This window comes from Chelonoidis abingdonii, chromosome 11, assembly GCF_003597395.2.
Source record: "Chelonoidis abingdonii isolate Lonesome George chromosome 11, CheloAbing_2.0, whole genome shotgun sequence".
Lineage (NCBI taxonomy): Eukaryota > Metazoa > Chordata > Testudines > Testudinidae > Chelonoidis > Chelonoidis abingdonii.
Genome location: NC_133779.1, coordinates 56,242,834 through 56,254,425, shown reverse-complemented (window position 1 = coordinate 56,254,425; position 11,592 = coordinate 56,242,834). Strand labels below are relative to the sequence as shown.

The 11,592-nt window shown below is 61.1% G+C and overlaps 1 protein-coding gene across 1 annotated transcript; it reads right to left on the bottom strand.

Annotated features, from left to right (window-relative positions):
• Positions 1-1,861: 1,861 nt before the first annotated feature.
• Positions 1,862-10,600, bottom strand: ZBTB32 (zinc finger and BTB domain containing 32). Its single transcript, XM_032804718.2, has 6 exons — positions 9,477-10,600; positions 5,392-5,483; positions 4,274-4,360; positions 3,712-3,870; positions 2,817-2,984; positions 1,862-2,256 (listed from the first exon to the last, which is right to left on the bottom strand). Exons 1-6 carry the CDS (start codon positions 10,598-10,600, stop codon positions 2,021-2,023), a joined length of 1,866 nt encoding a protein of 621 aa, XP_032660609.1. The 3' UTR covers positions 1,862-2,020.
• Between the last annotated feature and the right edge of the window lie 992 nt (positions 10,601-11,592).

Here is an 11,592-nt window from a genome sequence, read left to right as displayed (position 1 = left end):
CTGCATGTTATTGCAATGCACTGTGGGAAATGTAGTTCTGGGCCGAGCAGCCCCCCACCCCAGATTTTGCAGTAGTTGTCCAGCCAATAGACATCACACCGATCCATGTATCATATGCCCCATATGGCCATTGGGGATTCTCCTTGAGGAGGTCCCACTGTAAGGGGATGGGGCAGCAGGGCCTGCACCCAGTAGCAGAACATCCTTTTACTGGCGATATCACACACTACAAATGACAAATGCCCCTTTTAACTAGTCTGTGGGGGGTGCTTGACAAACATAGCAGAGACTCCATGAGGCACCTTTCTCAGCTGTATTCCACACTGCCCGGTGGGTGAGAAGTGATGTCTGAATGGATTTGTGAGAGTCTCCGCAGTTACGGGACTCCCGGAGCTGGGTGCTTCCAGGGGAGAAGGCCCCGTGTCCAAAGTGCTACCATAGAGTCCTGTGGGCATAGGTGGGACAGAATTTTTGTGATCAACAGAAAATAACAGAGACCTTCAGTATCCCTGAGACATTTAATAGGAAATGTGATCCCCACCCCACACACGGCTTGTGGGGCCTGGTCACAAAGGGGCAAGAGACGGGACAAAACACGCAATGGCCATCGGCCCCGCAACACAGCTGGCAAAGCCAGGCCAAGGGCGGGACATGAAGGACTGGCAGGTGAGGCACTCTGGTTGCTGTGGCTCGTTGAGCCTCAGTTTCCCCAGTAATGGGAGACTGTCTGTCCAGACTGGGAATCTCTTTGGGGTAGGAGTGTCTCTGACTCAGTGTCTGTGCAGCACCCGGTGTGATGGGGGGGTCTGAGCAGTGCCCATGGCAATGGGAACCCCTGTCTTGTTGAGGGGTCTGTGCAGCATCCACAGGGATAGGGGAGTCAAAGCAGGCCAATGGGTGGGGGAGCAAGGGGTGGGGGTGGGCAGAATAGAAGGGACAGTGCCATATGAACCCCAGCTATTCCTCCCTGCTCCCCAGTTCTCCAGTTCTTGGCCCTGGAACCAGTTCTTACACCCTCTCCCCCTGGATAACTTCCTACTTCTCTGCTTGCAACTCCCCGGACAGTTCAGTGTCACCCAGATTCCTGCAGGCTAATGAGTCCCACCCCGCTGCTGGGTAATGAGTGACCTGTGATGATCAAGGCAGGCCCTTCCCCAGCCACCTGTGACATTGCAGCCCAGGGCTGGGAGAATCCCTCCCATCCAGTCTCAGCTCTCTGCTGGCCATGTGGGGTAGGGACCCCAAGCAGAGCAGAGGATCCTGTCAAGCTAATGACAGATGCCCCCTCCCCCAGTTAGCTACTGAGCAGCAGGAGTCCCCGCTGATCGGGATTCACCTAACACCTCCCGCCCCCACGATAACTGGGGTCTCCCCATCCCCATACTGAGGGTGATGTTAGAGGTTGGGGCCCCACACATACAGCCCCCCCCTACATAGTGAGATGGGAACAGCAGGGACTGATCTTCTCCACATGGGCTCTCATCTCTGGCCTGCAGCAGGTTCATGCCCTCAGTAGCTAGCTGCCCATGGTGCCCATGCCACACTCACGACTCCCAGCCAGTGGGCGGTGCTCCTGGCACGCTGTGTGTGGCAGGCAGGAAATCGAGCCACGGATCTATGTTCTGCGGGTCCAGCCATGGCCAGCTGCGCTCTCTCACCATGCCAGGTGCTGCTACACCTCACACCCTCCCCGTGCCATGCACCATCGCAGATCTGTCTGCCATGCCGACGCTGGTCCCCATGCCATGCACCATCACAGATCCGTCTGCCAGGCCGACTCTGGCCCCCGCGCCCTCCCCGTGCCACGCACCATGGCGGATCCGTCTGCCACGCCGACGCTGGTCCCCACGCCCTCCCCGTGCCATGCACCATCGCGGATCCGTCAGCCACGCCGACGCTGGTCCCCGTGCCCTCCCCATGCCACGCACCATCGCGGATCCAGCTGCCACGCCGACGCTGGTCCCCGCGCCCTCCCTGTGCCACTCATGAGTCTCCCGGTGCCTGCACTAGCACAGGCAGCTCAGGAGGAGGTGGAGGAGGAGTAGAGGTAGGTGGTCTCGATCGTCCAGTCCGAGGGCAGCTCCTCGGGGCAATGGCCCTTCATGTGCTTCTGCATGGCGGCCAGGCTGGGGCAGAACTGGCAGCATAGGGTGCAGCGATAGGGGGCGGCGCCACCATGGGTCCGCAGGTGCTTGATCATGGCAGAGTAGTCACGGGAGCGCTGGGGGCAGAGCTTGCACTGGAACGGCTTCTCGCCTGCAGGGGGCAACAGGCTGTGAGAGGGGGTATCCCCAGCCCCTCCCGCCCCCTTCCCTGCCTTGGCTCCCCACCCCTCCCCCAGCTCTATCCCACTGCCCGCCCCTTCCCCCCAGACCCAGCCTCACTTTCCTGGGGACACCACAGGGGTTTGGGCCATGGCAGGGTTGGGTGCAGGAGAAGTTAGGGCTGACCCCCCAAGACCCAGGGAGATGGGGGGACCAGAGTGCCCCCCACTCCCAGTGGAAGGAGGGCTGGGGGCAATGGAGTGGGAGCAATGCCCCAGCCTGCAGGGGCACAAGGCAGGTACGTGTACCCGGTTCCCAGGAGTTAGAAGGGGTGCAACACAGCCAGGAAGCACCAGGGGCTGAGGCTCCTGGGGGAGGGGCACACAGCACTGGTAGGGGGGAGATGAAGCCCATGGGAGAGGGACACACAGCCCCGGGAGGGGCTGACGCCCGCGGAGGAAGAGCACGTAGCACTGGGAGGGCTGATGCCAGTGGGGAGGGGTACCCCGCACGAGGGGGGCTAGCGCTGTGGCTGAGGGGGGACCCACTCACCAGTGTGGACCCGATAGTGCGTCTCCATCTGGTGCTTGAGGGTGAAGCGCTTGCTGCACTCGCCGCACTCGTAGGGCTTCTCCCCTGGGGATGCCCGCTGGGGCCCCCGCAGCCCTGCCTCGGCCTGAAACCCACGGGCACAGAAATCCCGCTCCAACAGCCGCTGGCCTGCAGGGGTGGCACCAGGGTCAGGCCTGCAGGTTTGGAGTGAGGGGCACTGGCTGGATGGGGGGGGCTGGAAGAGCAAGGGCTGCCGGTCAGGAGTGAGGGGCACTAGCTGGATTTGGGGGGGCTGGGAGAGCAGGGGCTGCAGGTCAGGAGTGAGGGGCCCCAGCTGGACAGGCGGGGGGTGGGGGCAGGGCTGGAGGAGCAAGGGTATGGATCAGGAGTGAGAGGCACCAATGGGATGGGGGAAGGGCAGGGTTGGGAGAGCAGGGGCTGCAGGCCGGGAGTGAGGGGCGCTGGCTGGATTGGGGGGGCTGGGAGAGCAGGGGCTGTGGGTCAGGAGTGAGGGGCATCGGCTGGATGGGTTGGGGGTGGGGGCAGGGCTAGGGGAGCAGGGGCTGCAAGTCGGGCGTGAGGGGCAGCAGCTGGACGTGGGGGGGCGGGGACAGGGCTGGGGGAGCACTGGTTTCAGGTTGAGAGTGAGGGGCGCCGGTGGGATGGGGAAAGGGCAGGGTTGGGAGAGCAGGGGCTGCAAGTCGGGAGTGAGGGGGAGCAGCTGGACGTGGGGGGGCGGGGACAGGGCTGGGGGAGCACTGGTTTCAGGCTGAGAGTGAGGGGCACCGGTGGGATGGGGAAAGGGCAGGGTTGGGAGAGCAGGGGCTGCGAGTCGGGAGTGAGGGGCAGCAGCTGGATGGGGGAAGGGCAGGAGCGCTCATGGCCCAGGCCGTACCCATGTGGCTGCGGCTGTGTCTGCGCAGCGCCATCTGGCTGGGGAACTGTCGCTGGCACAGCTGGCAGATGTAGCTCCAGGTGCCAGCTGGCAGGGCCCGTGGGGGGCACCGTGGGCCGTACATCAAGTACAGGGTGGTTGACGCCGCCGTGGCTGGCTCTGGGGAGGAGCAGGAGAGACACAGCTCAAAGATGGGCCCAGCCCTCCTCACCAGTCCCTCACCAGTTAGCCCAGCTGGCTCCTACCCTCCACCCTACCAGTGAGACCCATGGGCCCATGCAACCCGGGTTTTCCAGCCCCACTGCTCTCGGGTGACCCTACAATAACAACATGCCCAGTAGAAACAACTGAAAAATTCAGCTCCTTGCCTCTGCCCAGGGTGGACCACTGCCTCCCTGGCCCCCCGCTGTTCCTGCCCCTGGAGCACCCCCCACCCCCGCTGTCCCTGCCTCCCAGGGTCTCCCTACCACTGTCCCTGCCCCCTAAGGTCCTCCCCCACTGATAGCCCTCAGGGACCCCCCACCGTCAGTGCCCCAGGTCTCCCTCCTCTCTCCCCTCTCACCTCCAGGGGGTGCTGTGCTCAGAGGCAGCAGGTCCTTGTCACAGCTCCGCTGGGCCCGGAAACGGGGGAGCGGGAGTGACCGGGGCCCTGGGGAGATGGAGTGACTGTCAGATGGGGTGTGGGGCAGACTGGGTGAGAGGTCTGGGCGAGGGGCAGTGAGGGTGGGGTCGAGGATCTTGGAGGGGAGGGGATAGTTGGGGTGGGGCTGGAGGACTCAGGAGACAAGGGCAGGAGGGTGGCTGGGAGGTGGGCGGGGGGCAGTAGAGCCAGTGAGGGGCAAGGTGGGGGGAAGGGCAGGGAGAGGTAATGGGGCAGTGGGTCATTGGGGTCAGGGTCCAGGAGCTGCTAGTGGGAGGAGACGGGCAGGGTGGGGCAGTTGGCAGGGTCCATGCCTGGGTGGCACAATGAGGGGGGCGGATGGTGGGTGGTCCATGTATGGGTGGCAGAGTGGGTGACAAGGTGGGGGTCCATATGTGGGTGGCCCAGGGGGCAGAGTGCACATACATGAGTGGCACAGTGGTGGCAGGGTCTGGGGTCAATACAGGAGTGGCACAATGGGGGGCAGGGGAGTCCTATGTGAGTGGCACAGTGGGCGGTCCATACATGGGTGGCACAGCGGGGGTGCAGGATGGGGGGTCCGTATGTGGGTGGCACAGTGTGGGGACAGGGTGGGAGTCCTTATGTGAGTGGCACTGTGGGAGGACAGGGTGGGAGTCCTTACATGGCTGGCACAGCGGGGGTGCAGGATCAGGGGTCTGTATGTGGGTGGCAGAGTGTGGGGACAGGGTGGGAGTCCTTATGTGGGTGGCACTGTGGGAGGACAGGGTGGGAGTCCTTACATGGCTGGCACAGCGGGGGTGCAGGATCAGGGGTCCGTATGTGGGTGGCTCAGTGTGGGGAGAAGGTGGGAGTCCTTATGTGGGTGGCACCGTAGGGGGACAGGGTGGGGGTCCGTACATGGGTGGCACAGTTGGGGTGCTGGGGGGTCCGTACATGGGTGGCAGAGCAGGAGGTGCACAGTAGGGGGTCTGTATGTGGATGGCACAGCGGGGGGCAGGGTGGGGGGTCCTTACATGGGTGGCACAGTGGGGCAGGCGGGGGGACAGGGGATTCCTTACGCGGGTGGCAGAGCAGTGGGAGGTGCTGGGTATCTGGGCCCCGCTGAGGGCAGAGGTCGGACCCCGAGCTCTTGGCCGGAACCGCCAGCAGCCTGAGCAGAGGGAAACAAGGGGTTAAACGGCAAATGACTCACAGGGCTCAGGATGGAGACAGGCAGAATCTCCATTCAAAGCCCCCCATCACCTCCAGCCCCCCATAGCTCTGACCCCATTGCTCCTGTGACGCTCTGTACCTCAGGGCAGCACCCTACACGTCCCGTCCCCCCCGCCCCCCCGGTTTATCTTTATAAAAGGATTGTGTGGTATCCAGTGCAAAGCTTGTCATGTCGGGTGTCTTCGGAAGGCTCCTGATGCACTGGGCATGGTTGTTACGGTGATGTTACAGTACGGTTACAGGTTATAGGTTGTAATTTCATGTACATAGTTATAAGGCTGAAAATGTGTCCTCATGACTTAGGGCAAGCCCAGGCAAAAACTCCCCAAGAGCAGAGGGGCAGATCACACCTCATCAGCGCAGGTATGGGACAAACCCAGCCCAGCCTCACAGGAGCAAAGGACACTGGCCTAGGCAGCAACAAAGGATCTGTTGGACTCTCAAGGGAGTCAGCTCCTTCCTTTGGCCTGTTTGGGACTGCGATGAGGTAATGCTCACCTGATTTGGGGCTGGGGGCAAAGCCAAGAGGGAAGAAAGGACATAAGAAAAAGGCTCCACACGCACCTGCTAGACACACAGCACCGTAGCAGCTGAACCCTGGGGAGCTGCCCTGCCAGGGGCACTGTTTAGCAGAAGAAGAGATGTGGGGAGCAGTCCCCTGTGACAACATGGCAATTTTCGTAATATTTTTATGACCTCTATGTGTGCCTCAGTTTCCCTTGTGCATGGCTGCCTGGTGTGGGGTAAAGGTCTGTTTTTGCTCTCAGGGCAGACTGGGAGACAAAGCTATAAATGTCACCTGGCTGGCTGAGCTGTGATGGGTCGTTAACGAGGCCATGAAAATGGACTCACTAACCCCATGTCAATGGGAAATTGAAAAAGACAGCTGCAAAACTGATCACCGGGACGTAGCCCCCAGCCAGCCCATGACCCAGAGGAGCTGGGATTTCCCCGCCTCAACGCACGGGAGCTGGGCAGAGACCTCAGAACAGGGAAGGTGCATGATGGGGGGCACAGGCTCTGGCATCAGTCCTGGCAGAGTGGACAAGGCCCTCCAGCAAGTCGGGCTCCGTTGGCCATGCTGAACGGGGTGAAGCAGAAGGGCCCGAGGTGCAGCCTAGAGGCACTGAGGCCATGTGGCAGAAGGACGTGAGCCCTTTTGGGGGTCTGGCACATTGTAGGGGCTCCACCGAGGAACTGTTCCAAACCTGGGGCACAGCCCCAATTCTGCGCATCCACGATACCTCCACAACCCCAGCTGATGCCCAGCTCTTAGCTCAAGACTGAGCAACACGGTGCCTGCCCCATCTGGGCACTAGAGGGCTCCATGCACCAACAAATCTTAGCTAGGAGACAGGATTTCAGCAGAAAAATGTGAATGACCCTTAGGAATTGTTTGAGAACACTTTTACTAGGTGCCAGGAAAGCCAAGCTAGAGAATGGCCAGTTCTGAAACCAACGTGGCTTACAGGGGAAGTGAAAGTGGCTCTAAATCACAAAAAGGGAATACATAGCAAATGGGAAAAGGAGGGAGCGGAGAGCAATGACTATCATTCAGAAGCTTGGAATTGTAGAAACTGGATAAGGGAAGCAAAAGGATGCCAGACGCACTCTGTGGCCAGCGGAGAAAAGGACAATGAGAAGGAGTTTTTAAAGTATATTGGGAACAAAAAAGAATCCTAAATGCTCTTGGCCCTGTGCTATTTAACATTTTTAACAGTGACCTGGAAGAAAACATAAAATCATCCCTGATAAAGTGTCTGATGACACAAAAATTGGAAGAATGGGAAACACTGAAGAGGGCATGTCACCGATTCAGCGCGATCGGGGTGGCTTGGTAAACAGGGCACAAGCAAACACTCTGCGTTTTAATACGGCTAAATGTCAATCTATCCACCAGGGACCACAGAATGTCAATGGAGGACAGCTCCAAAAGAGGCGACCCTGGCGTCTATAAACAGGGGAATCTGGAGAAGAAGCCCAGAGGTTATTTGACTTCTGTACTTGGCCCTGGTGTGAGTGCTGCTGGGACCTGTGGCCAGCCCTGGAGCCTTCCAGAAGGGATGTAGATAAATTGGAGAGGGGTCGGAGAAGAGGAGACTCCAGGCATGGGATCAATTTAGCTACACACGGGGCAGGTTGAGGGGCAACTTGGCTGCAGTCTGTGCATGCCGACAGGGGCACGGCTCATTAATAACTGGGTCATCAGAGGAAGATCTGCCCCATGGAAGGCTGGAAACTGAAACCCAGACCCATTCAGCCTATATCTCCCACTGCCCCCGCTGCTCCCACCCAGATCGACCCTACACCCCATAGCCCCCTGCCCCGATCCACCCCTAAACCCCATATCCCCCTGCTCCTCAATCCACCCCTAAACACCATCTCTCCCACTGCCCCCACTTCCCCCACCTAGATTCACCCCTATACTCCATATCCCCACTGCTTCTCCCAGATCCACCCCTACACCCCATATCCCCCCTGCTTCCCAATCCACCCCTACACCCCATATCTCCCACTGCCCCCACTACCTGCACTCAGATCCCCCCCAACACCTATAGCCCCCTGCCCTAATCCACCACTAAACCCCATATCCCCCTGGTCCCCAAACCAACCCTACACCTCACGTCCCCCTGCTACTCCCAGATCCACCACTACAGTAGCTCCCCTGCCCTCGCGATCCAACCCTGTACCCCACAGTCACCTGTCCCTGATCCACCTCTACCCCCATAACTCCCTGGCCCCACCCAGATTCACCCCCGCACTCCATATCCCCTCTGATCCTCTGAGATCCACCCTTACACCCCTTAGCCCCCTGCCCCGATCCACCCCTAAACCTCATATCCCCACTGCCCCCACCTAGATCCATCCCTACACCCCATGTCCCCGCTTCCCCCGATCCACCCCTACAGCGCCCTGATACCCCTTCACTTCCTCACCCTCCAAATTCAGGTAATTTGGCCTAGAGGAAAATGTGAAGGGCTCTGGGATGATGGGGGGAAGAATGTGTCATCTAGGAACAACTCAGCCCTTTGAAGTCAGGCGTGTGGGTGTGGGCCCAGCTAGGGGAAACCCCACAGGCGAGTCAGCTGGCCACCCCCTCCCATGGGACCTGTTTCATCTCGAGCTCCGCCGCTCTCTGGGGCAGGAACCTGCTGGGCTCAGGGTCTGTGCGTCCCTGGGGGTGTGAGAGACCCTGAGCTGTGACCAGCATAACTGCAAACCAGAGAGACTGGGGGATTTCCCCCCAGAGCACCAGGCCAGGGCTGAGGTACTCGGGAGCTCCCCCAATGGACAATGCTTTCCCTCCCCTCAGCACCCCCGGGCTGCAGCGCCCCTACCCTGGGGTTAATCCAGCTGGCCTGGCGCCAGGGACAAGTGGCCTCTGGCCACAGCTGCGAAAGGTCAGCGGCATTTGGCAAGGCACATGCGCAGCTGGTCCATGCCTGCCCCTGGTGCCCTGCTCAGAGCTGCAACAGCACCTGCCATGCCTGCCTTCATGGGGAGGGTGCCCCAAGGAGACCAGGCAGGAAATGAGTGACACAGACGGTTCCCACAGAATAGGCCCCACAGCCGAGAGCCAGTGTGCCTCGGAGTCGTGGGGGGAGGGAGGGCAGCAGCCTCATGGCCTGTATCATCCATCCGGGCTCGCAGCCCCCCTGCTCTAACAACTAGGCCCCACTCCCCTTCCAGGGATAATACCAGGAGTCTTGGCTCCTAGCCCTCTCCTGCTCTAACCCACTAGACCCCACTCCCCTCCCAGAACTGGGGCTAGAACCCTGGAGTCTTGGCTCCTAGCCCACTCTGCTCTAACTCACCAGACCCAACTCCACTCCCAGGGCCAGCCAGGGACAGAACCCAGGAGTCCGGCTCCCTGCCTCCCCCCATCCACTCCCATCACCTATGGCTTCTCTCCCACCCCCACCTTGCTCACCTCTGGTCTTCCAGTTGCTTCTCTCTGCCCATGATCCCACTGGGGGTGCCCGGCTTCCCCATCTCCAGCCTGCAGGGGAAGGGTCGGACGTAGCCATGGAAACCCACCGATGCTGAGAGGGCCATGTGCCCAGGCCCCAGATTGCCCAAGGGCGAAGGCAGTGACTGCAGCTGGTAGCTGAGCAATGGTGGGTAGGGCTGGTAGCCAGAAACCACCCCCTCTGGCCCCCAGAGCACCTCTGGCGGCCAGGGATGGGTGCGGTGCTCCTGAGGCAGTGGCCGGGCCGTAGCTGTGATGATGCTTTCCCGCGGCTTGAGGGAGGACTGTTCAAACAGGACCCAACTGGGTGCCAAGCTGCCATCTTGGATTTGGCTCCCCTTACTGTCTGGCCTACCCAGGCAGGGCCCATCGGCCAATAAAACTAGGTCGTGGTTGCCTGGTGACTTTATCTGGGACATCCCATCCTCTGTCTCCTTCCTCACATCTTGGGCTCCAACCTCGTCATGGCGGCCAGCCCAATCACCAATGCCAACTCCATCATGGCAGCCAGTCCTGTTGCCAATGCCCACTTCGTCAGGGCCATCAGTCCTGTCGCTAATGGCAACTCCATCATGGCCACCAGTCCTTTCACCAACTCCACCATGGCCACCAGTCTTGTCACCAATGGCAACCCCATCATAGCCACCAGTCCTGTCCCCAACACTAACTGATTCATGGCTGCCAGCCCTGTCGCCAATGCCAGTCCCATCAGGGCCTCCAGTCCCCAGCGCCCTGAGGCATGCCTGCTCCAGCTCTTCCATCTCCAGGTCCCGGGCAGTGGCCAGGAGGCTGGTGAGCTCCTCAGGTGCCACCTCAAGGCTGCCAGTGTAGGCAAAGTCCAAGGCGTGCTTGAAGGTGGCAGGCGCAAGGAAGTCCAGATTGCAGAGCTTTCTGGGACCCTGTGGCAGGAGGAGCCGGGCCAGGGTGTGGCTGGCGCAGGCCAGCACCAAGCTGTGGGCCAGGAAGTCCTGCTGGCCCACGCGCACCAACACATCGCATAGGGCCTGCACATGCCTCAGCTCACTGGCCCGGTGCAGCAGCAGGTCTGGGTGCGAGGGGCTGTGCAGCCTGACCCGCCGTGCCATGTCCCTGCCACAGGGCTCAGGGGCGCTGCCGGTCGGGGGTCAGCTCCTCCATCAGATGCAGGGCTCTTCCTCCTGGTGACAAGGAGAGAAAGAGATCATCAGTGGGGATGGGCTACACAAGATGGCCGCCAGGCTCTCAGACCCAATGCTCAGGGATGGCGGGAGCGTGCAGGGGTGAAGGGGTCTGTAGAAAATGGCTACCAGGGTCACAGACCCAATGCTCAGGGATGGCGGGAGCGTGTGTGGTGAGGGGAGCTCCAAAAGATGGCTGCCGGGATCTCAGACCCCAATGCTCAGGGATGGCAGGAATATGCCTGTTGAGAGGAATTTGAACCCCTCCCCCCTCTGATTTCACTTTAGTTACACAGACGTTTGGGGGATACAGTTGTCCCTCGTTCCCCTCCCCTCTTGCCAGCCCTGGGTGGGATTGTGCCTGGAGGGAGGGGCTGGCAGGAGGGGTGTATGGAGGGGAATGGTTGTGGGGAAGGGCAGAGGGTTGCTGGGGGTTGCGGGGAAGAGGTGGTGGCCTTGCGGGAGTTGGGGGCATTGGTATGGGGACTGGCAGAAGTAGGGGTTTGGGAAGAGTGTGTTGGGGGAGGAGATGGTGGGAGTGGAGGGCAGAGGGGCATATGGAAGTGGGAGGCTGGCATGAGCAGGGTTTGTGTGAGGGGTGGGGGTGGGCCTGGGCCAGCTAGATGGATCGGACAGGGCCGTGAGCCATTCCCAAGGGGGGCAGGTCCTGAGCCAGATGGGCGGGGGGGGCGTTAGCCTGTCCTGTGAGGGGCAGGTCCTGGGCTGGCTTGGTGGGGAGTGTTAGCCTCTTCTGTGGGAGGCAGGGACTGGGCCGGCTGAGCGGGCCGTGAGCCCATCTCGCAGGGGGCTGAGGGGGTCATGACCCCACCCGGGGGGCAGGGCCTGGGCCGGCTGAGGGATTCGTGACCCCACCCAGGGGGGCAGGGACTGGGCCGGCTGAAGGGGCCGTGAGCCAGGCC